This window comes from Suncus etruscus, chromosome 8 (genome assembly GCF_024139225.1).
Source record: "Suncus etruscus isolate mSunEtr1 chromosome 8, mSunEtr1.pri.cur, whole genome shotgun sequence".
NCBI lineage: Eukaryota > Metazoa > Chordata > Mammalia > Eulipotyphla > Soricidae > Suncus > Suncus etruscus.
In genome coordinates, this window is record NC_064855.1 from 89,417,360 (window position 1) to 89,445,140 (window position 27,781).

At 39.0% G+C, this 27,781-nt stretch overlaps 1 protein-coding gene and 1 pseudogene across 1 annotated transcript; both read left to right on the plus strand.

The window, feature by feature from the left end:
* The first annotated feature begins 1,044 nt into the window (after nt 1-1,044).
* On the plus strand, nt 1,045-27,515 carry BORA (BORA aurora kinase A activator). Its single transcript, XM_049778954.1, has 11 exons — nt 1,045-1,197; nt 3,626-3,732; nt 9,203-9,248; nt 13,009-13,090; nt 15,335-15,400; nt 17,329-17,385; nt 18,678-18,904; nt 19,675-19,807; nt 23,253-23,857; nt 25,827-25,958; nt 27,469-27,515. Exons 1-11 carry the CDS (start codon nt 1,045-1,047, stop codon nt 27,493-27,495), a joined length of 1,635 nt encoding a protein of 544 aa, XP_049634911.1. The 3' UTR covers nt 27,496-27,515.
* Nucleotides 16,229-16,339, plus strand: LOC126016723 (uncharacterized; annotated as a pseudogene).
* Nucleotides 27,516-27,781: the final 266 nt, after the last annotated feature.

The window sequence follows — 27,781 nt, forward strand, 5'->3', positions numbered from 1 at the left end:
TTTCTTTCATAACGCCCACTAGGTATGTACTTTGTTCTTCCTCATTTTTCTTTTTCTCTTCGACTTGCAGAACTGAACTTTTCTCAGCTCTGGATCTGCATGCTGCTCTCTGGCTCTGGGTTGATTGGTTGGGAGAGTGGGGGTGCTCCAAAAAAAAAGGGGGATCGCTCACTTACGTTTTTGCGGGTGACATTAGAATGAGTGGTGGACTCAAGGAAGCCAGCTGCACTTGGGCATCCCCCCAAAGGTGGACTCTTCTTTGGGTTTACATCAATGCAGCCAGCCTTCTCCTATTCTAGCATTGTCAACTGATTCTTTGGCACGTTGGAGAGAGAGAGACACCCTGGGTGGTTCATTTCTGGGGCACCGGTGTGGGGTACCCCAAAGGCTGCTGTGCATAGGCTGGTTTGCTCGAATCGTTGCTTACTTAATAACTGAGCCGATAAGGGAATTTCTTTTTGGATATTTGAACAATATTCAGAACTGTTTAAAAACTGGATGTTAGGAATACCAAAAAATGACTGGTCTTAAGGCCTTGAGTTGTGAAGTGCTTTGTATCTGATACAATTATTTCTCTTTGATTGACTACTTCTGATTTCTTTGAGTTTGATCATTCTTTATTATTTTATTTTATTTTTGGTTCTTGGGTCACACCCAGCAGCACTCAGGGGTTACCCCTGCCTCTGTGCTTAGAAATGGCTCCTGGCAGGCTCGGGGGACCATATGGTTTGCCGGGATTCGAACCACCGTCCTTCTGCATGCAACGCCCTACCTCCATGCTATCTCTCCAGCCCAGTTTGTTCATTCTAATGCAAATTTGGTATCTGTAATACCTCTAACTTATTTCGAGGAAATCGAGGAATTAGGTCATGCCTCCCTTCTTTTTGTTTGGTGGTGAGACTTTCCAAGAATTTGGTTTTGAGTTCATTCGTTCTGTGAACTGTGTTGAATAGATTTGAATTGTCACAGTAGAGATCTGGGAAGTTTTGTAGTTTTATTATGTATACTACTGATTTTTTTGTTTTTTAGTTCTCTCTCAGTGCTATGGGAGATGTCAAGGAATCAAAAATGCATATAACACCGGAAACTCCAGGAAGGATTCCTGTTTTAAATCCTTTTGAAAGTCCTGGCGATTATTGCAGTCTCCATGAACAAACTCTCTCCAGCCCTTCTGTGTTTAAGTCAAAAAAATTACCAGTAAGTTATTCTGGCTTTTATTTGCTAGTACTTTTAAGTGTAAAGATCTTTTCATGGTTAAGGGGAAATATATCATGAGAAGTATGTACCTGGAATGTGGTCTTTTAATTTTAATGTTCATTGTGAGCTAACGGTTACAATAGCTGTTGTAATGCTTGACCTTTAATACAATAGGCATTTTAACTTTTTCCACCTGGGGATATAGCTAGAAAATGATAGTTGATGATCTATGTATTTCTAATACCCATATTAGAGAAGCTGTGCCTACTCTCAAATATTACTTAATATTACTGTGTTTCAGATATAGATCTGAAACATATAATCATATATACATTTATACAGGCTTAGATGTTATACAGTATGAACAAGTCAGCTCTCAAGTAGTTTAGACTCTAAACTTTCCTCAAGGTCCAAGAGGAATAAGCATACCTTGACTTTGCTTAAGACTTATTTCTGCTTTATATCACTAAATGGCTACAGGCAGGATGTAAACAATAAACATGGCTCTGTGACTTTAAAGCTGTATTTGTTGACACTAAATTTTTTAAGTTTATTTCACTTTCGTGTCATAAAATACACATTCTTTGGGTGTTGTTAGTTTTAGCTTGCAGAGTATATATAAAAGAAACCAGTCTCTATTCTCATAAAAATAGAGAAGTGCTGACATTAATGCTTAAAATTCAATAATTGTACTTAATAGGTTAACCCCTCCCTCTTTAGATTTTGGAAGTTTTCATCTCATAATTCCTTATTTGACCATTGTTGGTTACCTTGGGGCAGTGCTTCTCAAGTAGTGGGGCGCACTCTCCAGGGGGGCGCGTTTGACCTCTGCAAACACTGTCATAACAAGCTAAGCCCCCTGTTTATGTCTCTATATGTCTCTGGAGCTGAGAGTTGCTGTGTCCTGCTTCAAACCCCGCTTCGAAAAGCTATGCATTGCAAAATGTGCTCATTGTAGCCATTGATCCAGACATCACCTCTGATTAAAACATTAGCTCAAATTATTTTATATATTTTTGTTTTGCAGGTTAAAGTTTTGTTTTTTTTTAATAAGGATACTATTTACAGTGGGAGGGGGTTGCGAAAAATATTTTCTTCTTCCTAAGGGGGCATTACAGAAAATAATTGAGAAGCACTGCCTGGGGGGAAGTTCTTTTGAGATCTTATCTTTTAGCCCAGTAAGTTAACTAGAGAAAGTACAAAGTAGGTACCTATTTATCACATACTTTTTGTGCCGGGTTGAACAGTGAGTGATCAGGTTTTACTGTTAACCAATTTAGACTAAGTCAGTAGTCTGAATGTTCGATTTATAATTGAACAGCATTAAGTTTTAATAATCTATTAGTTTTAATAACTGACTTAATCTTCGAAGCCTAAAATGTATGGGTTCTAGAAATGGATTTTTAGACCTAGTTTTTAAAATATAATAATAATAATAATAACAATAACAACAATGATAATATAATTTTAAAGACAACAATCTTATGAGTTTTTCTGATACTTTGTAGTTGAAATTTAATTTCAGGCCATTCTGATTGAAAGTAATATACTTTGATAATACTAAGAAACTTACTTTTACATGAATATATCATTTTTCTCCTGTTAATGTACTGCCATTGCCTTTTATGATTTTTTTTTATTATCTGAAAACCCATATGGAAAATCAGGATACTTTCAGAGATAAAGTCAAATCAGTTGATTTAGTGTCATTTGATTACCAGTAGCTAATTAATTTTATATCATAAGCATTCACACAATTTAAAAAATTACTTTTGGGTCCGGAGAGATAGCACAGCGGCGTTTGCCTTGCAAGCAGCCCATCCAGGACCTAAGGTGGTTGGTTCGAATCCCGGTGTCCCATATGGTTCCCTGTGCCTGCCAGGAGCTATTTCTGAGCAGACAGCCAGGAGTAACCCCCTGAGCACCGCCGGGTGTGGCCTAAAAACCAAAAAAAAAAAAAAAAATTATTTTTGATTTGTGGCCACACCCAGTAATGCTCAGGGGCTACTCCAGACCCGGAATTCAAGAATAATGTCTAGGGGCCTAAGTGATAACATAGTGATAGGGCATTTGCCTTGCAATCTGCCGACACAGGAATGACCCAGGTTTGGTCCTTGGCATCCCATATGGTCCCCAGAGCCTGGCAGGAGCAATTTCTGAGTGCAGAGATATGAGTAATCCCTAAGCGCTGCCGAGTGTGCCCCAAAAACTAAAAACAAAACAAAACAAAGAATCATTCTTAGCAGTGCTTGGTGGACCATGTGGGATGTAGTAGATAGAGCACACACAGGTCAGCTATGTGCAAGGCAAAGTCTCTACCTACTGTGCTATCACTCTGGCCTGGCATTCATATTTTTAAAACTGTTGGCTAGCATTGGTTAATTATTTCAGTTTGCATTTATTCATAAACTTATTTTCTTTTATTAAGACTCCAGAAAAATTTAGGTGGTCTATTGATCAACTAGCCATAATAAATCCTGTAGAAATAGACCCAGAAGATATTCATCGTCAGGCTTTATACTTAAGTCGTTCTCGGTAAGTTTCCTTTCTTGCGTCTAAAGTGTAAAGCTATCAGGAAGGAAAAGTTATACAAATATATATGTATGTATGTTATATATGTGTATCTGAATATTTTATATACATATATACATGTATATATTTATTTGGGCAATGAATTTAAAGTACTATATCCCTTAAAAATTCCCTTACTAACAGTTTCAAACCAGGGCTGAAGTTCTTTATTTTTTATTTTTTTATATCATCTCTACTGTCTCTGGATATTATTACCATATTGTCTTTTCTTTTTTTTTTTAAGTTTTTATTTTAGCTTTGCATGAATCTTTACCAGTGTAACATTCCCATCACCAATGTCCCAAGTGTCATTCCTCCCTACCCCAGGCCGGCTTGTGCTCTAGACAGGCTTTCCACTTCCCTCATTCAGTCACATTTTGTTATGATGGTTCTCAGTGTAATTATTTCTCTAACTGCACTCATCACTCTTTGTGGTGAGCTTCATGTCGTGAGCTGGACCTTCCAGCCCTCCTCTCTTTTGTCTCTGAAAATTATTGCAAAAATGTCTTTTATTTTATTTTATTAAAAATGAAATAAATGTTTTTATTTGGGTCTATACCTGCCTGTGCTCAGTGCTTAACTCCTGGCTTGTGCTCAGGTGTCACTTGGTGAGACTGGTGGATCATATGGTCATATGTTCCTAAGGATGGAGCCTAGGTTTCTGTTTGCAAGCCAAGTGCTTTGTCTAACCAACTTTGATGTTTTCCTTTTAGAGATAATCTCCCTGTGCTATATGTATTTAGGAAGGCTTAACTGCCTTCCTAAATTTGGTTGATAGAAGTGCATCTTGAAATTGGTATCTTTTTTTCACGTGATCTTGGTTTATCTACTGCATTTGGATTTGGAGGGTCTTCTGTGTGTTTTGTTTGGGGGCCACGCTGGCTATGCTCAGGGGTTACTCCTGTCTGTGCTCAGAAATTACTCCTGGCAGGCTCTGGAAACCATATGGGAAGTAGGGGATCAAACCCAGGTTGGTTTCATATAAGACACACACCCTTCATGCTGTGCTAATACTAAGGCCTGTATTTGGAGATTTTGTCTTGTTTTTGTTTGGGGGCCATGCCTATTGGCACTCAGAGGTTACTCCTGGCTCTGCACTGAGAAATTGTATCTGACAGGGACCAAATGTGATGTTGGTTGAACCCAGGTAGGCTGTGTACAAAGCAAATGCCCTACCTTTGTGCTATCACTCTGGCCTCCTTTTTGTTTTGTATTAATTTGTTTTGCTTTTGTTTATTTGAAAGTGTGGTATAAAGCACAGTTCTTTCTACATTTTTGGAACCATGAAATCTCCTTACAAAGTTAAAACACAATAAGAGAAAGGAAATGTCTTAGTAACATTTAGTAATGTATTATCACATAACAGCTTTTTAAAACACCTTTCTACCTTGTCATTGGAACCTTAAAGAATCTGAATTACATTATCTTAAAATCAACCTTGGCCTTAGAGCATCTTTGAATTGTTGATGTGTTGTGTAAAAAGTAGTAGTAAACTTCAAATATGCACTGCTAATTGATTCCTAATACAGTAAAAACTTGTACATCTTCAGCAAAAAAATCTAGTTTTTGATTACAAATTGTCATTAAAAAATTTTAGTTTCAGGGGCCAGAGTGATAGCACAGCAGTAGGGCATTTGCCTGGCATGTGGTTGTCCTGGGACAGACCTGGGTTTGATCCCCAGCATCCCATATGGTCCCCCAGCCTGCCAGGAGCGACTTCCAAGTGCAGACCCAGAAGTACCCTGAGTGCCACTAAGCTTGGCCAAAAAAAAAAAAAAAATCAGTTTAAAAAACATTAGTCTTGGGGCCGGAGAAATAGCATGGAGGTAGGGCATTTGCCTTGCATGCAGAGGGGTAGTGTTCGAATTCCAGCACACCATATGGTCCCCTGAGCCTGCCAGGAGCGATTTCTGAGCATAGAGCCAGGAGTAACCTCTGAGCGCTGCTGGGTGTGACCCCCCCCCAAAAATAAAAAAAAAAACAAGCAAAAAATTAGTCTTACTCTTTTAATCATTAATTTATACTTTGGGGTTTGGGCCACCCCCAATTGTGCTGACTCCAGACCAGTTGGTAGTTTGAGGAATGAGTAAACATTTTTATAAGCATTTATTTGTACTCTTGATAAAAGCTATAATGAACATTGAATATCCTTTTTTGTTTGTTTTTGGGCCACACCTGGCTGTGCTTAGGACTTAATCCTTTCTCTATGCTCAGGGATGAGCCCTGGCTATGTTCAGTGGTTGGCCACATGTAAACCTCAGCCACAGTACTATTACTCCAGCTCCAAAGAGACTTTTTTTTTAAAATTGTCAATTAAGGACTCGGAGAGATAGCACAGCGGTGTTTGCCTTGCAAGCAGCCGATCCAGGACCAAAAGTGGTTGGTTCGAATCCCGGTGCCCCATATGGTCCCCCGTGCCTGCCAGGAGTAACCCCTGAGCACCGCCGGTTGTGGCCAAAAAAAAAAAAATATTGTCAATTAAAAAAAAATGTTTTGGGCCGGAAAGATAGCACAGCAGTCCAGTGTTTGCCTTGCTCACAGCCCATTCAGGATGGATGGTGGTTCAAATCCCGGCATCCCATATAAACCCCCCAGCCTGCCATCAGTTATTTCTGAATGAAGATCCAGGAGTAACCAGTGAGCACTGCCGGTGTGACCCAAAACAAAACAAAACAAAGAAAAAGTTTTAAAGAATTTAATGACTAGGGCCAGAGCGTTGGCGCAAAGCAGTAAGATGTCTGCCTTGTCGGCGCTAGACTCTGATGGACTGCGGTTGTATTTATTCCCCGTGCCCCAATATGGTCCCCCAAGCCAGGGGCGATTTCTGAGCGCATAGCCAGGAGTAACTCTGAACATCACCAAGTGTGGCCCAAAACAAAAAAAAAGAAAAAAGAATTTAATAACCAACTTTTTGGGTCCTAAATCCAAAATAATGGAAACCCTTTTTTTCCTTTAATTTAAAATGTATTGCACCAAAGATGTATCCTTGTTGATATTATTAGTCTGCTAATATTAGGCTTGTTTTTCTAACTATATGATAACTTACATATAATTAATATCCATGGTATGAAGTGGAGATCAGAGTATAATTTTTTGGGGGGTCACACCCCACAGTGCTCAGGAGTTACTTACTCCTGGCTCTGTGCTCAGAAATCACACCTGGGAGGCACTGGGGACCATATGGGATGCTGGGATTCGAACCACCATTTGTCCTGGAATCAGCTGTGTGCAAGGCAAATGCCTTACTGCTGTAAGGAATATAAAATATTTTACTGCCCTAGGAGTATAAAATATTTTTAACATGGATCAAATACCTTTGAAAATGAAAGTGAAAAGAATACCCATAGCCAAAAATGAGGCTGTTTTCTTTCACAAAAATTGTGTGCTTTCTTATTTTTGTCTCATCTTTTCAATATATTCAATTATGAATGCAATTGTCAGACATGAAATATTAAGAACCACAGAGTGCTGAAGATTTATAGGCTCAGGTATAATATAGTTAACTGTGATACAAGAATCATGGCACAGCATTTTTATATTTTTTAATAAACGATGTATTGTCTGGTTAGGTATTGAGAATCTTGATTTATTTCTAACCAATTGATATTTGTGGATCAGGAGGAGGAAAGGATGGGAGAAAGCTCTCACTTTAATTTAATTTACTAAGATACTTAGTGAATAAAAGGGTCTGAGCTATATATAAAACTGCAGGTAGGGCTCTTGCCTGGCTCAAGGCCCATTCCATGTTTAATTCCAGCATCCAATATGGTCTCCAGATCCCATCAGTAGTGATTCTAGAGCACAGAGCCAGGAGTAAGTCCTAAGCATAGTCAGGTGTGGCCTAAAAATAAGCAATAGGCTAGTAATGTTTTTTGCCCTGTCTGTGTTCCCCCTTCCAGTGTTTTCCATCCTTTTCATGCCATGTCACACAATATGAACAAGTATTCTGTTGCTTGTGTATATAAATGTGTCTATCCATACGTATTGTCATATATACAATGTGTCTGTCCATACAAGAATGAATGTTCCTGAAGCTACCCCTTTTTCCATTTGAGGCCTGTTCAGGACATGCCCATCTGTATCAGGCTGAGTGGTCACTGGTTAGACTACCTTTACCATAGTCTGGCGGTGCAAAGTTCAACTGATATTTGTATCTTATGAGTCTCACTAATGAAGCTGCAGTATCTTAATACTAGATCAGAGATTTATAGGGTTTATATGCTATTTGTATTACTTATTGTTAATATATTACAATATATTAATATATTATTCAATATTAATATATATTATTGTTAATATGTCATTTTTTATCTGGCTATGAGAAGTTGAAGAAAACAAGGTTCTTATCCTCCAAATAACTGTTGTTCAGGCTGTGAATTGTGGCTTATCATTTCCTATGGAGTCTATTTTCTTATAATTTCTTTACTTGCAATGCCCCCCCCCAATTTAAATTTCTGAAACATGTACAATCCTTTGTAAGTTAGGGGAAGCTGCACTCATGAAACATGCTGAAGGAAAGGAGCATTAAATTGTTGTAAAGAAAAATAAAGTGCCTTCTCCTTTTATTGCTGGAAAGCCACTCTTCCTACCCAGAGCCAACTGAAGGATGATACATGATACAAAACTCCCTGCTTGCTGAGTCTCTAACTGGTATATGCCTTGTGCTTGGAACCCAGCGGTTTATGTTAACCATTAGAGCTGATAAATTTGAGTTGCTATAATTACAGAGTGCAAAGTTGGAGAGATGTGTTTAGCCAAAAAAAATTTTTTTTTGGTTTTCGGCCACACCTGGTGACGCTCAGGACTTACTCCTGGTTATGCACTCAGAAATCACTCCTGACTTGGGGGATCATATCGGATGCCAGGGGATCTAACTATGGTCCATCCTAGGCTAGCGCTTGCAAGGCAGACGCCTTACAGCTTGCGCCACCGCTTCGACCCCCTGGCCAAAACTTTTTACTGCTGATATATTATTTCACATTTAATTTTTGCCCACTAGAATTGTCAGAATGATCGTTTGTTTTCTATTTTTAAGATTGTGCCTATGATAAACATGCTATAAATGATAAGAAAGCATTAGGACAATTTTAAATTGAATATGAGATATGAATGAATTATTTGTGATGATTAAAGAAAGTTTATTCAGATTATTTAATTTTGTTAAAAAGTGATTTAAAAGTTCTATTAATGTAAAGCTTTTTACATAGGAGAATATTGTTCTGTTCAAATTGAACAGAGAGAGATGAACCTAACAACACAGTACCTCTACATACTAATATTTACTCTAGTGATGATGCCAATTTTTCTTGTTAATGAAATTAACATTTACTAGTTTTTGACAAAATGAAATTACTTTGTTGAAAGATTATTATTTGTAATGCCTAACCAGCTAATGTAATGACATGGTTATTTTTTCTTCTTTATTTCAATATAGAATAGATAAAGATGTGGAAGACAAAAGACAAAAAGCCATTGAAGAGGTAACTTAAACTTGTTACTGATAATTAAGCCAACTAAGCATCAATTCTGCTTGAATGCTATCTGAGGAAGAGTTCCTTCAAAGCCTTTGCTCCACCTGTCTCTCTCCTCTGTAGATATATTAAGTGCTCTGAGGAGTGTCTATCCCAAAGCTTCTTCTAGTACTTACATACTATTGCCCTGAGCACTATTCTTCCCTAGGTTGAATTCTCTTTTGAGCTATATTGTGCCTCAACCACCATCTTGTCATTCTCAGGCCCTTGCACTGCTACTTTTCCTGTTTTCAGAATATTAACATAGATTGGTTCAAGGTGGAGTTGAAATCAAATTCTAGTTGGATATTTTCAGCCTTTGATCATCTAAATTGACTTTGGTAGTGATTTTATTTTTTTTTTTACTTTTTTTGTTTGTTTGAAACATATTACAAATGTAGCTTTTGTTTTATTAAAGAAAAAAAAGTTTAAGACTTTTTATATCTTTATTTAAACACCTTGATTACAAATATGATTGTAGTTGGGCTTCAGTCATGTAAAGAACACCCCCCCCCCCCTTCACCAGTGCAACATTCCCATCACCAATATCCCAAGTCTTCCCTCCTCCTCAACTCACACCCGCCTGTACTCTAGACAGGCTTTCTACTTCTGGAGCTGGAGTGATAGCACAGCAGAAAGGGTGTTTGCCTTGCAGATGGCAGCCGACCAGGATTCAATCCCTGCATCTCATATGGTCTTCCGAGCCTGCCAGGAGCAATTTCTAAGTGCAAAGCCAGGAGTAACCCCTAAGTGCCAGCGGGTATGGCTCAAAAACAAACAAAAAAGATTTTTTTTACTTTTGCTTCTTTGCTAAGCTTCTTTGTGATGGAAAGTAAGAGTTAGCTTGTACTGGTTTTCTCATTACATTTTTGTCACATAGACATTTCATAATTTTCACTTTCCCCCCTCTACCCCGTCTCTATTCTTTAGCTCTCTTGAACCCTCAAAAGACTTCAACTTTGGTATGTTAACAGATCAGATGAGAGACTAGCCTTTCGTGCATCCATTTTTGTAGTGCAGCTCTAGTGCCCTGTTATATTAGATGAAACCTTCTTAGAAATAGTTTTCTGTTCTTTCCTCATTACAAACATCACCTTCTTCTTGATCCTCTTAGTAACAACAAATTGTTCTCTCTGACCTAGTCTCCTGATTCCTCCTCATTGAATAATCCTCGGCTTCTTTACCATTTCCCACAATATTGTAAAATGGTGTTTTCTCTTTACAATTTCATCTTTGCAGGAAAATTCAGCATGCTTAACAATGAAATGAAGTCAGAGTGAATATTAGGATTATACTATATCAGAAACAGTGTTTTCTAAATACATATCATATAAAACCCCTTAAAAATCAAACTGCAAAGGAAAACTCTAAAATGAAAAGGAACATTTATTCCCACATTTCACTCTTTAAAAGTACCCGTTATCTTGAAATATGTGGATATTTCTTCTATAGCCAATCTAACTACTATAACATCTCTTTTATATACTTTCAGATTATATGTTATGCATGATATATATGTAACCCTTCAATATTTTAAACAAAATTAAAATTCTTGTACTGTCTCACATTTTTTAATATTTTATCCTAGATTTTTTTTTTGTTTGTTTGTTTGTTTGGGTGGGCCATACCCGGTGGTGCTCAAGGGTTACTCCTGGCTGTCTCTCAGAAATAGCTCCTGGCAGGCATGGGGGACCATATGGGACACTGGGATTCTGGATCGGCTGCTTGCAAGGCAAACACCACTGTGCTATCTCTCTGGGCCCTAACCTAGATATTTTTTCCATAAGCAACATACATAGACATTTACATTCCCTTATTAATTGCATTAATAATGCCACTCCTTTGGATGGATGTGTAATCACCATACCCAGTCCTTTTTGATGGATGTTTGGGCTGAATTGGTATTTTTCTATCAAATATAATGCCACAGTGAACACACTTGTAATTTATTTTTGCATAATTGAAATGAACTTGTTAGGTCAGGGGCCTTGTGAATTTTCAGTTTGGGTAGATTTTAAAACAATCAATTTTACTTCTGATTCTGTCTGGCTGAATTGCAATGCTCACTTTTGTATCTGTAACTGGTTATCAAATTTCTTCGTTTGGGGTCTGGGCAAGGCATTTGTTTTGCATGCAGCTGACTCAGGTTTGATTCCTGGTCTTCCATGTAGTCCCCAGAACTGAGTGTAGAGCCAGAAATAAGACTTGAGCACTATTGGATTGGCTAAAAAGACAAAATTAAAGCTAACAACAACCTGCCTTATTTTTCTGATGAAATCGGCTCTCAAATAACCTTCTCCATGTGAGAGTTACCCCACATTTTTCCAACATTTCTAATGACAAAGAATAGTATTGCACATGTAGAGACCTCTATACCAATCCACTTTTTTTTGTCTGTTTGTTTGGGGGCCACACCCAACAGTGCCCAGACAATAATTCCTAGCTCTGTACTGAGGAATCACTCCTCACAGTGCTCAGGGAACCATATAGGATTCCAGGGATCAAACCCAGGTCAGCTGCAAGCAGACAAGTGCCCTATCTCCTGTACTACCACTTCAGACTCTTGAACTAATTCACTTTTTAAATATTCTCATAAGAAATACAGTCTGGAAGTATGGAAAATTTTACTACTCATTCAGATACTGTTTTTCTCATCTTATTCCTTCAAACAAATGAAACAATTCTGCTTTTATTTTATTTTTTATTTTTATTTATTCTTTTTTTTTTTTTTTTTTTTTTACTGAACATGCATTTCTATATTCCACTCTAGATAAGAATGTGTGGTACAGGGATGGCGGGGATTGAACCCAGGGCCTCCCCATGTAAGGCCACTGACTCACATCTTCAGCTCCTTAGTCTTATATATTTTTCTTATGCATTCTTAAATCATTTACTTTTGGGAATGTTCCCCAAAACAGAGAGGGGCCAAATGCTGTACCCAGTTGAATCTTCTTTCTGGAATGAAAGAAGAAAGACAGGTATACAGATGCTCTGTTTCCATTTGATGTACTGGCCCTGGGGATATGGCAGCATGTGCTGGTGAATATTCAACAACTAGTCCTCTCACTGTGAGAAGAGCTTGGATTTTTCCTGATTATGGCTATCTTTCATGTTATAAATACTCAAACCTCTGCCAGTGGCAGGCTACTCATGTGTGTCATTGAAAGGGAAAAGGAAACATTTTCTGTGTTTTATGTACATCATTATATGTAGTAGTTCCTCCCCATATATACAAAAGACACAATTAGCCTTAAAACAGGAGACAATGGTAAATGTAGTAGATGAATTTTAAGTGCAGTATAATTCATTTAGCTATAACTACATAGTGTAATTTTAAATATTGACCTCTTAAAGTTGTACACACACTATTTCTTGAAAATTTAAATCATTACATCAAGAAAGTCAGTACATCATTCATACTAGATCACTTGTATACTTATATCTCTGTTTATCTTATCAAAAAAGTAGAGGAGATGGTTTAAATATTTATCATGTAATTTTATGCTATTAATTCCTATATTTTAATTTAAGTGGCTGACTTGAAATATTAAGATGCCTTTTTATATATATTTTGAATTTCTGCTACTTAATATGTGTGCTTTTAAATATGAAAATTGTAAATGTTACTATAAATTTTGTAATTAGTATGTTTGATAATTGTCTTATAATAGTACAGGTTTCTTACTTGGGGAAGAACCTATGGCTAAATGTATTTCTTCAATTTTTCTAGTTTTTCACTAAAGATGTCATTGTACCTTCTCCTTGGATTGATCATGAACGAAAACAGCTTTCAGATAATCATTCCAGTAAATGTGAGTATGCTAGAAATTGTTCTAATTTAACTCAAAAGGAATCAATAAATGTGGAGCAATATATTTATGAAGTGTGAAAGTGTGAACTTTTCTACCTAGAAAGGGAGCTTGCTTTAAATTAAATTTCTGGAATCAGCCCAGAACTTTGCCAGGTGTGATTCCACCCCATTCCTCAAAAATAAGAACAAAACAGTAACCAAGGAGACACTTGTAATCAAGTTGAAAATTTGCCTGCTTCAGTTTGAGTGTTTGTTCTGAAATAATGCTGTGATAAAGGTGTGTTTAGGTATGTAAGGGTTTCTGGAAGACATGCCGGTGTAATGCCTAGTGTGGGGGAGAAGAGACATGAATATGGGAAATATTCTGGAATGAGAGAAAGAGGGAATCTAATTTTGTATTTTATAAGGCACTAAGATAAGTAGTTTTAGTTGGAGGACAGCTGTGCTAGAGACAGATGCAATTTTAAAGGATTTAATGTCATTAAAGTATTTGGATTGCAGCCTAATGCCCAAGGACATTATAGAGCTTTTGGCAAAGGAGTGCTTTGATTTCATTTGCCTTAGAGATGCTCATGCTGCCTACAGGAAGGAAGAATTGACTCTAGAAAAAAGTTTCTCACCCTTTCTAATATCTCTTACTAGGAAACTAGAACTCATTCACTCAACAAGTACTTCACTTCTTTGCCCATTTGTTCAAGATTGCTGTTTCTTTTTTACTTATTTTAAGCTTTACCGGTAGGGTGTTTGCCTTGCACACAGTCGACCCAGGACAGAATGGTTCAAATCCCGTTATCCCATATGGTCTCCTGAGCCTCCCAGAGCAATTTCTGAGTGCAGAGTCAGGAGTGGCCCCTGAGCACCACCAGGTGTGACCCAAAAACCAAAATAAACAAAAACAAAACAAATTGTTTTACTTTGCTTTTTTGCTTGTTTGTTTTTTGGACCACACCTAGGAATTAGGAATTAATTATCCCTTGCTGGGACCAGATGGGATGGTTGGGTGAGAGCAGAAGGAAAGAACCCAAGTCAACCATTTGCAAGGCAGGCACTCTATGCACTTTACTATCTCCCCTGCCCCTTTAAATTTATTTGTTGTTCTATTCATTTTTCAGGTTTGCATTTAACCTTTCGGGTGGGGAGGCAGTTGGGCCTTTTTTTGTTTGCTTTTAATTTAGAACACACCCTGCTTTGTTTGGGATTTGGTGCTCAAGGGACCATGGGATGTTTAGGATTGAATCTGAGGCTCTCTTAGTCCCTTGAGCCATTTCTTCAACTTAATGCATTAGTTATTTTTATCAACCTGTAATTTTTTTAATCATTATTTTTGTCATTGTGTGCTTTGGGATTGGGGGGGGTTTCTTGATTTGTTGTTGTTTATGGTCTATAACCAGCTATGTTCCTGGATATGCCCTCAGGGATCAGTCCTGGCAGGCTCTGGGGACCATATGTGGTGCTCGGGACTGAATCATCTGGGTGGGCTGCATGCAAGGCAAGTACCTTACCTCTGTTGTTTTAGGTTTTGTTTTGTTTTGGTTTTTGGTTTTGGGGCCATATCTGGGCGGCACTCAGCCATTACTCCAGGCACTGCACTTAGGAATTATTCTTGGCAGGTTCTGGGAAGCATATGGGATGCTGGGATCAAACCTAGGTTGGCTATGTGGAAGGCTCTACCCGCTATGCTATTGCTCCGGCCCCTTTTGTTTTATTTTTAAACCTGCTGGTTTTCAAAATGACCTGGCACTTAAATTTAGACAATATATCTAAATCTATTTCAGAAGCATATTTATTATATTTGGTAATATTAAGGGTGACAAACATTCATTACTGCTCAGGGTTGGCATCATGGAATGCAGTCTTACTTAAATGATATTTCTGGGGCCTCGCGCAGGTTTCATCTTTGTTTCCCAGTGGGAAGAGCACAAGAACCAACCTGAATTTGAATCTTAGCAAACCCATATGACCCCCTGGACCCTACTAGTAGTGATTCCTGAGCTCAAGGAGTAACCCCAGAACACTGCAGTGTGTCCCAAAAAAACAAAAGCAAAGGGCAACAAATATGCCAAATTTCATACTTTTATGTGCAGACATTTTTCTTTTGCAAGCATTTCTTTTCTTCTTTGCAAAATTTGTTTCCATTTTCCTTCATTTATGAATGAAAATGTAATAAATAATATAGTAGATATCATATACATAAACATAATATAATGTAATTCATCAATAAAAATATGATTCTAATATTTTATAGGTGTTAACATAAATAATGGATCTCCTGTTGAAAGAAAACTGACAGTACAGCCTGAGAAATGTAATGGTGAGTATAAATATAATCTAGAAAATTGTATATTCCATATTTAGCTCCATTTACTTTTTCTGGGGGTATGTGTTTTTCTTGGGATCTTCAGGGGCTATTCCTGGTTCTGCACTTAGGAAATGACTCCTAGTGGTCATTGGGCTTGGGCAACCATAATGGATGTCATATGGAATGCCAGGGATCGAAATCAGTTCAGCAGTATACAAAGCAAGGGTCCTACCTTCTGTACTATCTCTCTAGTGCCCCATCCATTTACTTTTAAATCCAGTTCATGTGGGACTAGATAGGTAGTACCAGGGTTTAGTTTCATGTATTGTGCTTCATAACAGTAATAATAAATTTAGTTCATGCGATAACATTTTACTTTGGATTTTAAACTATATACCTTATTACATGGATGCATTATATAAAAGCTGACATGTAAAAATATTTAAAATAGGGGCCGGAGAGATAGCATGGAGATAAGGCGTTTGCCTTTCATGCAGAAGGTCATCGGTTCGAATCCCGGCGTCCCATATGGTCCCCCGTGCCTGCCAGGAGCAATTTCTGAGCATGGAGCCAGGAGTGGCCCCTGAGCACTGCCGGGTGTGACCCAAAAACCACAAAAAAAAAAAAAAAAAAAAAAAAAATTTAAAATAGGGACCGAAGAGTTAGCACAGTGGTAGGGCATTTGCACACAGCGGATCCACGACGGACCTGGGTTCAATTCCCAACATCCCATATGGTCCCCTGAGCCGGGAGTGATTTCTGAGCACAGAGCTAGGAGTAACCCCTGAGCAGTGCTGGGTGTGGCCAAAAACAACAACAGCAACAAAACAAAATAGATCTACCCATTAGAATTTAAGATAGTGCCCTGGCATTGCCTGAGGGTACAGGAAAAGCACATTTCCCTCCCCAGGAAGACTGTTTCCGTTGGGGGCTACAAGGTGAGCTGACAGTCGCTACTGGGTGCGTGTTATATATGGAGGCTTTTTATAATATTTCCCTATAATATCCTTTTCTCTGCCTGTTGTCTCATCTCCAACCTTCCAGGTGGGGCGCTGTTGAGAGCCTAATAAATAGTTTTGAGCACGGTGCTCAGGGTCTTTTGGGGGCAGCTAACTGGCAGGCTCTGGAGTTTTGGAGCTGCTGGCAGGCTGACAAAGGATTCTGCATCCGACCTTCTTGCCTTTTTAACAAAAAAAAAAAAAAAAGAATTTTAATATACCAAATGAAATAAGCAAGAAAATAGACACGTGGTTTAAGTCATATGGAAAATAAAGCAAATCCAGTAGCAGAGAAAATTTAACAAAACCTACTTCCAAACTTGGCAAAACTATGCTTAGAGAGGAAAAGAGGGAAAGAGGGAGGGAGGGGGGGGGAGGGAGGGACGGAGGGGAGAAGAGAGAAGGAAGGAAGGAGAGAGAGAGAGATGGTATGGCACATCCTATACACTACAGAGGGTAAAGTTATATCCCTGAAATCATTTAGCATTGTTAAAAATTAAAAAATGGCTTATTGAGAAAAGGATAAATCCAGCTATTTTTAGTTCATCACTCTCCATGCCCCCATTATATTTTTAAATAGTAGCATGTTCTTTTTTCTATGTTTTTATTTCACTTCATAGTTTTAGGAGTTTTTTTTTTCCTTTCTTGGAAATCTTAGTATAGGGAAATTTTCCCCCAAAGATCGGCTGACTTTTATTTGGTTCAAATGCCAGCAGCACAGCCAGGTGTTAGCGCTACTATTAACGGGTTTCTGTCAGTGTTGGAAAGTGTGAGGAACTAGAAGAAGGTGAAATGCTCTATAATAGGATATCTAAATGAAATCATTCCATTTGGGTGGAACATCATGGGGAGATGGTTGATTGGGAAGCCCATACTAAATTGCATGTAATATGCTGGCTTTGATTTATCCATGTTTGTATTTATTTATCTGCTTGTTTCCAGCTGCTTGTCAAACACTGCTGTCTCTTCCTGTGGATTTTAATTTAGAAAATGTATTAGGTAAGTATTTTATTTGTTTAAACCTATAATAACTTAAATAAAAGGTTTAGTTTTGATGGCTTTTTTGTAAATGCAAATAAGTGGCAATCTTTCTAAATAAAAAAATGGGGAAACTCCTTTAAAGTTTCTACATTTTTTTTTGGGCCCAGAGAGATAGCACAGCGGCGTTTGCCTGCCAGGAGCTATTTCTGAGCAGACAGCCAGGAGTAACCCCTGAGCACTGCTGGGTGTGGCCCAAAAACCAAAAAAAAAAAAAAAAGTTTCTACATTTTTGAAACATGACCAGAATTAATCTGAAAGTTATTAGAGATATAAACTATTCATGGATCTATCTTCCTGATGTTACCAGTATTGATATTAAAGTGGTCAAAACAACGACACTTTCAGATTTGTAGCATCTCCATGAACAAAATTACACTTTGCTCTTTTTATTGAAAATATACTAGACATATATAATATAATTTTTTGTTTTATTTGGAGGGGGGTCATGCCTGGTGATGCTCAGGGGTTACTACTGACTCTGTACTCAGGTATCACTCCTGGATGCTGATGGGACCATATGGGGTGTGCTAATCAAACCCAAGTTATATGCATATAAGTCAAGTGTCTCTCCAGCCCCCAAGAATATAATGTGTTTGTTTTTTTTATTTTTATAAACTCAGAACAGGAAAACTCTCTCTCTCCTTTCTTTCCTCTCTCTCTGCTCTCTTTCTCTCCCCTCTCTCACCTTCTCTCTCCTCTTTTCTCTCTCTTTCCTCTCTCTCTCCTCTCTCTCTCTCATTTACTCAGCACCTCCTCAATTGAAATCTAGTTGTAACCAAGACTGCTATTCTTCCCCAAATATCCAATCAATCTCTAGGGTGATGATAGTATCATACTTGGAAGAGACTCTCTTAGAACTTCTGTTCTTTTCTTTCTTCACTTCTCTCTTTCTCTCCTCTCTTCTCTTCTCCTCCCCCCTCTCTTTCTCTCTCTCTTCCCAACTCCCAATCTCCCAATGTATTAGGAGCTTTTTCTGTATTAAAAAAAAAAAAAACACAAAAAACTCAGAACAGGACCGGAGAGATAGCACAGTGGTAGGGTGTTTGCCTTGCACACAGGCAACCCAGGATGAATCCTGGTTCAATCCCCGGCATCCCATATGATCCCCCGAGCCTGCCAGGAGTAATTTCTGAGCGCAGAGCCAGGAGTAATCCCTGTGAGCTGCCAGGTGTGGCCCAAAACCAAACAGAAACAAACTCATAACAAATATAATCGTTCTTCAGAATGGCTCATTTTGCCTTTTTCTGCAGGTGACTATTTTAGAGCTGATGAATTTGCAGATCAGTCTCCTGGAAACCTCAGTTCTTCATCTCTCAGAAGGAAGCTGTTTTTAGATGGCAACGGGAGTATCTCTGACTCCTTATCTTCCCCACCTCTCAGAAGTCCAAATGGTGGGACTCAAGCCTCACTTGAAGTCTTTTATTCAATAAATTTATCTCCTGTGTCAAGTAAGAGCCCAGAGCAGACACCAAATTCGGTAAGGAGTGTTTTCAAAGGGCTGGTTAGTTTGCTGAAAATGTACCTCACCTAGATGCTCATGCTGCAGTTAGAAGAAATGGTTGGTTTTTGGGGTTTTGGATTTCTTGACAACTAGACTAGTTCATCTTTCATCATTACATAGTTTTTGGATTAGATTATCTGATTTTTAGTGGTATATAGACTGATCAAGTTTATGCTTTGTCTAAAGAACTCTCAATGGACATTATTGAATGAAATGTACAAAACATCTGAATTGGCATTAATGGACTAATTTAGTTTAAACTTTTTCATAATAAGTCCTAATCATGGGATTTCATGTTTGTTTTAGCACTGTATGTTTGTATTTATTTATTTTTGTTTGTTTGTTTTTTTGTTTTTGGGCCACACCCGGTAACGCTCAGAGGTTACTCCTGGCTATGCGCTCAGAAGTTGCTCCTGGCTTGGGGGACCATATGGGAATGGGGAATCAAACTGTGGTCCATCCTAAGCTAGCTCTGGCAAGGCAAACACCTTACCTTTAGTGCCACCCCGCCAACCCCCATTTGTATTTATTTTATTTTGACTTACATTATTCTGTCACAAACTTTTGTCTTCACTGTCTTTGTAACGATATATGTCTGATATGATGGCACCTTTGCCTTTCGGTGAGTTATCAGAGTTTATATGATCTAGTATATAAATGTGTTTGAATGTGAAAATGAGGTGCAAGTGGTGATATAACAGCACTGAGGAAGTGATAGTCGTTTGACTGCTTTATTTTTCTAACAGGAACAGTTCTCTTCAAGCCCTATTCGGGGTAGTGCAAAAAAATACAGTTTGGGAAGTATAACCAATCCTTCACCTATTTCTTCACCCAGTTTTTCACCGGTAGCATTTCAAATAGGAAAAACACCGCACTCAGGTATGTCTCATAACTAAACTTAATTTAAAAGAATTGGGCCGGAGAGATAGCACAGTGGTAAGGCATTTGCCTTAGATGCAGAAGGACGGTGGTTCGAATCCTGGCATCCCATATGGTCCCCTGAGCCTGCCAGGAGCGATTTCTGAGTATAGAGCTAGGAGAAACCCCTGAGCACTGTCAGGTGTGACCCAAAAACAAAAACAAAAAAAAACCAAAAGAATTGTTAGTATTTGTTCTTGGGTTCTTTCTAGCTTTTTTTTTTTTTTTTGGGGTGGGGGCACACCCGGTGATGCTCAAGGGTTACTCCTGGCTATGCACTCAGAATGGCTCCTGGCTTGGGGCACCATATAGGATGCCAGGGGGATCGAACCATGGTCTGTCCTAGGTTAGTGCGCACAAGATAAACACCCTACTGGCTGCGCCACCGCTCCAGCCCCTTTCTAGTTTTTTTCTATTATAATATAGTTTATAATTGTCACTTGCCTTGCACATGGCTAACCTGGCTTCGATCTCTGACTTCTCATATGATCCCTCAAACATGCCAGAAGTGACACTTTCTAAAAGTTTAGAAATTTGGGGTCTTTTTTCTTTTACCTGTTTCTTTTTATAATTTTTGTTTAAAGTTTTATGTATTTTCACATCAGTGCAAGACTCCACATGCTGTAATCCCACCCTACGAAAGTGGGTCTGGAGCAGGGTCACCATAGGAAACTATCCAAACTAAGCTGAGGCGATTGGGAAGTAACAAATAATAATAACATACTTTGTCTCCAAGGATAAGCTTGGAAAGATAGGACTTTGGAGCCAGCCTATGAAAAAGTCTAATTCCATTTAAGCTTCAGGGGTTAATTGCCTTGGGCTGTACAGAGAGAAGTCCCCTCAAGGATGAGGAATAAGTTAAGAGCAGTCTTTTATGTCTGTTACAACCAGCTGCCAGGAATCGCCACTAGGGCCAGGAGGCCAGGTTGTAGGGCGCCCCCATGGGATCCATGGTGAAATTAACAATCCTTAAGTCAATTAATAACAGCCATTTGCTGCCTTCTTTTGTATAACAAAGTTAGAAGAATTCCTTTCTGAAAATAAGGTTTCAGTGTGTCCAAGTTTAGGCTATTCTACCACATCTACTAGCTTCTTCAACTTTACATTGTTGTGGGGCCAATGTGGCGTCCACACAGGATTGTGAAATTTCCATTAAATGCAGAGTGGTGGCTGATGAACCACAGTGTCCCCAATTAAAAAGGCATGTCCTCTGAATATAGGGCCAAAGTGGGGCATGGGGAGGAATATTAATCTGAGCATACAGATCTTGATGCCATAGATTCAAAGACATGAGGGCTTCATATGGTTGGGAGATGGCTACATTCCCCTTTGTACCAATGCATGTAAGCAGTCTAACACTGTCATACAGAGGAAGAGGAAGCCCAGGTGCCTACTTCGTGCAGGCCATGAGATATCATTCTGCATGGCCCAGCAATGGGACCAGTATTGGGAAGAGATAATAGAAACTTCGGCACCTGTGTCAATCATTTCTTTAAACTTCTTCCCATAAACCTCAAGAGTTATAAGTGGGCACTTATTCCTCGTAAGATCAGCTTTAAAGACCATAAAGAGATTAGCAGAGGCTGCTAGAGGCTTGGTGCTACCAAAACCTCCAATCCTTGGGAGATTGGATGGCTGGGCATTAAAAAAGGGAGTAACAAGCTGGGTGATATACTCTCTCTTTTCAAAATTACAAAAGTTGGTACTGAAATGACAATTATTATTTCCCCAATATGATCAGAGTTTATCACCCTGATATGAACAGTGATTCCTTTAATCACTGCTTCTTTCTAAGTGCAGGCCTACAGTACAATACCTGGCAGGATCAGCCCTTTTATGCCATATTTTAATTTGTAGGGACACTGGGCCAGTGTTATGGTTACTATCTCAAGCAGGGGATATCCAAGGCAGAACTTCCTGCAGTAGCAGATTGTAGTGAATCTTGTGATTGTAGTTCTGTGGCCCAGGCTGGGGAGGAGGGTTTCAGACAGTAGTGTCCCCCGATTCAGTGGAGCCTGGGGTTGGCCCTTTGCCCGGTTTTCCAAGACAGGACGATTGGGTAAAAGTCTTAAGAGGACTGGAAGAGTCCTGCAGTCTGCAAAGTGCCCTAATTCAACACAGTTAAAACATCCACCCTGAGCTTATGAAGCTTGGAGCTGGCTTCTCCAGTTTCTTGAGACATGATTACCAGCAGTCTCTAACTCAATTGTTTCCCCTGCTATACCTTGGACAAGGTCTAGGTGATACCTTTTTTTGGGAGAGGCCCTCTATTCCCTGTGGAGATAGCCTGATCCATCCTATTAGCCTGAACATGCCTCCATACTGAATAGACCTCAGTAACATGAATGTGTACCTGATGTTTAATTTAGCTGTCAGTTGATTTGGTTAATTTTTGGTCTACTTTATTACAATAGTAATGGGCATATACAGCATTAATAAATTCTCAGGTAGTGAAATTGTGTATTTGTGTATGTATGTGTGCACACACACGCATGCACACGTGACCAATTAGGCAATGCTGAGGGTTACTACTGGCTCTGCATCCAGGATTCATTCCAAGTGGTATTCAGTAATCAGGAGACCATGAGATGGGATGGAACCTGGCTCTCAAGAGCCACTGTACTACGCACTGTACTAGCTCTCTCGCTCCAGGGGTAAAAAATTTTTTACTTGTTTTGGGGCCATTCCCAGTTGTGCTCAAAGGTTACTACTGGCTCTGTTCCTCAGAGATCATTCCTGAGGGTTCCCTGGGGGGCCATATGGGATGCAGGGGATCAAACCCAGGTTATTGGCCACATGCAAGACAAATATTCTACCTATTATGCTATTGCTGGGCCCAAGGGGTAAAATATTTTAATTAAGAAGGTGAAAGTTTGTTACACTGGTGAAGGGGAGTGTTCTTTATATGACTGAAATCCAATTATAATCATGTCTGTAATCAAATAAATAAAGATATTATTAAATAAATTTAATGGTGGAAACAATAAAAAAGGGGGAACTACCAGAGTAATTGTTTTTGAAAAAACAAATCCTACTTATTGAGGCACATTACTTTATGCTTCAGCCTTAACAGAATTTCACTTGAATAGATAATATGGCCATTATAGGAATCCCATTTTGTTTTCTGTTCTAAAATATGATTAATAGGGGCCAGAGAGGTGGTGCTAGAGGTAAGGTGTCTGCCTTGCCAGCGCTAGCCTAGGACAGACCATGATTCGATCCCGTGGTATCCCATATGGTCCCCCCCCCCACCCCAAGCAAGGGGCAATTTCTGTGCGCATAGCCAGGAGTAAACCCTGAGTGTCAAATGGGTGTGGCCCAAAAAAAACAAAAACAAAAAAAATAAAATGTGATTAATATTTAGTAATGACTTCGTTTTTCTTCCTTTTTCCTTTCTATCCTTTAGAACAAAGGAAGTTTACCTTGCATTCACCTGATGCTTCATCTGGAGCAAATCTGAATAAAATTACTAATCGGTGTATCCAAAGCCCATACATAGACGGCTGCTCGCCAATTAAAAACTGGTCTCCGATGAGGCTTGAGATGTATCAAGGTGGAACCCCGTATCGGACTTCACTGATCCGAATCCCATTCACACTTGAGACTCCCAGTGAAGATGAAGAAGAGAAAACAAATAAGCCTTCCACTGTCACCTCCTCGCCAGGCATGGACGCTGCTGGAGTCCACCCGAGGCAGCTGAATAACGACGTTTCTCTGCACTGCTCACGCTTGATGGTGACGGCCATGTCTGTCGTGCAGAATCAGTCCAGCGCCTCTGAGAAAGAGTTAGCACTGCTGGAAGCTGAAAGTGAGAAGAACAATACGGTGGATATGCTTGACCCTATAGAGATAGTCGATGACAACACTTGGATTAAGGAGCCCATTGATAATGGCAGCTTACCCGGGACTGATTTTGTGAGTGGGATTGCGTTCAGTATCGAAAACTCACAGATGTGCATGTCACCTCTTGCAGAAAGCAGTGTCATTCCTTGTGAAAACAGTAATATTCAGGTAAGGAGTTTCTGTCTGGGTGACATTATACTCATGCTCATTTGACAAAATGGAAGACAGCCTCATAATTAGACCTACATAGAAGGTTTTAGATGCTCATCTTTCCATTTTAATTAAATTAACATTCTCTAGGTTACTGTTCCAACATCAAAAAGGGGGATTCAGGTCTGGAGTGATAGCACAGTGGTAGGGTGCTTGCCTTGCTCGCGGCTGACCCAGGATGGACCTGGGTTTGATCCCCAGCCTCCCATATGGTTCTCTGAGTCAGGACCTATTTCTTTTTTTTTTTTTTCCCCTGGTCACACCTGGCAGCGCTGAGGGGTTACTCCTTGCTCTATGCTCAGAAATCATTCCTGACAGGCACGGGGGACCATATCGGGTGCTGGGATTCGAAGCACCGTCCTTCTGCATGCAAGGCAAATGCCTTACTGCTGTGCTATCTCTCTGGCCCCCAGGACCGATTTCTGAGTGCCAAAGCAGGAGTAACCCTTGAGCATCACCAGTTGTGGCTCAAAAACCAAAAAAAAAAAAAGGGTGTGAATTCAATAAGCTGCATTTTGGGTACATATATACATTGAGCACCAAAGAGACCAAACCTTGCCTCGCATTCCCATTATCAGGATCTCTTTGCAGCAATCCCATTCACACACACACTGCCATGGCTGAGCAAGACTGGTGTTCATGGTGCCAGGACAAGATGAGATTAATGACCAGGGACCCAGAGCAAGTTCATTTTAAGTTCATGAAGGTGCAGAGCACTAAGATAGTCGCACAGCCTTTTCGTTTATACTCAAGCCCTGTCTTGCAAACGGTTCACATGTTAAGTGAGCATTTAAGCCAGGAAAAGGAATGGGATAGTAATAATTTTCTCTACCTTTTTAAAGAAGCGTTATCAATGCTCAGACCTAGTACAGGGAATAAAATGCTTGCTTTGCAGTATACCCTCATTCAATCTCCTAAACTACTGAGCCTTATCAGGAGTGACTCCTGAATGCAGAACACTGAAGTGCTGCTCCAATGGCTCCCCCTTCCTCTCCCCAAATTTGAGTTAGATGCAACCAAGGTTAATACTTTGGAAGGTCAAATTGATTCTAATCCATACTTTTATCACCTGAATAGTCAGGAAAGGGCATTCCTGGTAGTTTGTTTACTAGTCTAACAGTGAAAGAGCTGCTGGTATTTAAACCCCCACATCTGTTTTCAAACTTCCTGTTGTTTTACATTTCATCCAGTGTGATCAGCATTAAAATGACATTGAAGCTTTTAATTGAGGGTATATAGTGATTCACTTAAACTCTAAAGTATTTTTGTGGGGGTTGGAGAAATTGTACAGTGACCTAGGTTTCATCACTGGCATCTCATATGGTCTCCAGAGCACCACCAGGAGTGAGTGTCCAGTCAGGAATAACCCCCGAGCATTGCTTGCTGGATGTGATCCCAAACTGGTCCCCCTCCAAGTTTCTTTATGCAATTTTATTTTTTACCCTCTCATTTATTGCTGCCCGTTTATTTTGGGGCCATACCTGGTGATTACTATTGGATTTGCACTCAGGAACTATTCCTGGCTGGCTCAGGGAGCCATATAGTATTTAGGGGATTGATCCCAGGTCATGGCTACATGTAAGGCAAGCAACCTACTAATTATAATCTGGCCCCATTATTGTTGCTGATATTTTCTGGAGTACTTTTATTTAATATAGGCATCTTACATAAAGCATTTATTTTTTTTTTTGGGGGGGGGAGCCCACTCCTTTGTTCAGGGGCTACTCTAGTGTACTAGCTGCAGGGAAAGGGATTTGCTCCTAGCAGTGCTTAGGGAACCATATTATTCCAGGGATCTAACAAGCCTTCCATCACAGGTCACATTTATATATAGAATGTATAAATATAATACATGTAGTTGTGATAACATGTGAATTGTAGTTTTCTGTATGATCCTTAGGTGTTGTATTTTTCTCATTTCTGTCAGATGGATAGTGGCTATAATACACAAAATTGTGGAAGCAATACGATGGAAACAGTTGGAACAGAAAGTTACTGCAAGGAAAGTGATGTGCAAACTTTGGAAATTGAAAACAAACCACAAGTTTTTCATACAAAGGTATTGAGCCAACCATAGAGAAAATGGATGTATGTACGTTTTAGGTATTTGATAAATGACTTTTTCCAGCTGATTTTTGCTTCAGTTTTTATTAATTATTATGTATGCCTCATCCTGATGAATTTAACAGCAAAAAGGCTTTTTATTTTGTGGGTGCCAGGAATTGAATTCAGTGCAAGTCAGGCACTCTGTCACAGAATCACATCCCTTACCCAAAATCATTTTAAAATCATTAAAACATTAGTGCTCAAAACTTTTGCTATGAAAGTTTAAGTGCTGCTCTTGAATTCATACTAAACTGTGAAAACAATTTCCTTAAAGGATATTAATAAAAGATGCCAATATTTTTTGCATCTAAAGTTCTCAGAAAGCTGACGATAAAAATTTTCATATGTATAGTTGAGACCAACAGCAAATTAAGAACTCAGATACTGCAAGTTAAGGGCTGTTTATTAAAATCCAATAGCTTATATAGATTGTGGGTGTATAATATTTATACAACAGTATTAAACCATTGGTTAGGATATTTAATAAACCTTCTGGATAGTACGATAACCACATATTCCTATTTGAGGAATCCAGCATAATCCTAGGCACTTATCAGAAGAATCCTTTGTGTATCAATTTGCAATACTACAATCATGCAGTGGAACAGAACTTTGAGAATATTAAGATTTCAGATAGTAGCCATGTACAGGTTCCAAGATGTATCTGTTTCCAAGAACAAGAGTGTGTGCTTTGTATACAGGAGCCCCATATTTCCTTGCTGGCACTGTATGGTTCTATGAGTACTACTTGGAACAACCCATGAGCACTATCGGGTGTGGCCCCAAAACCAAAAGAAAAAATAATAAGGATTTCCTATGGAAAACACTTTATTTATTTCCCCTTTTCTCCATGTTATCATGTGAGATTGTAGTTGTACAATTTTCTTTCCAATAGTATATTTCAAAAAAAAAAAAAAAAAAGGCAAAACCAAAGTATTTTTGCCTTCCTTTAGAGTTCATCTAAGGAAATCATTTAGTTTCTAAAAAATTAATAGTTGGGGCTGGAGCGATAGCACAGTGATTAAGGCTCTTACCTTACATGTGGCTGACCCAGGTTCGATCCCCAGCATCTCATATGGTCCCCTAAGCACTGCCAGGAGTGATTCCCGAGTGCAGAGTCAGAAGTTAAACCTGAGTACTGCTGGGTAGGACCCAACAACCAAAAATAATAATAATAATAAAGAAAAATTTGGGGCCGGAGAGATAGCATGGAGGTAAAGCGTTTGCCTTGCATGCAGAAGGACGGTTGTTTGAATCCTGGCATCCCATATGGTCCCCTGAGCCTGCCAGGAGTCATTTCTGAGCATAGAGCCAGGAACCCTTGTGCTGCCAGGTGTGTCCCAAAAGCGAAAAATAAATAAATAAATAAATAATAAAGAAAAATTTAAAGTTCATATGTTGTTTTCTTTAAGTGATTGTATTTCAGTTGAAAATAAAGTTTTCATCTTTTTTTCCTTTGATAGCAAGACCACATAACATCAAGATGTTAGATGAAAACAGCAAATCGGCCTGAATGTGGCAGTCCATCCATGAAATATGTCTCTGAACCAGACTGCTGCGGACAATTCCTCACATATTTTCTATACACATGATGAATAATGTGATTATGATTTGGGGGAAAAATGCTTCATTCAACATGGTTAAGTTTTTTCATTTCCCTCCTTAATGTGAAAAATCAAAGGCTTAATTTTGTGATAGGAATAACAGAAAAGCTCCTGGAACTTCCAACAAATTGCTGAAGTACAAGTTTATTTTTTACCAATAAATATTTTTGTA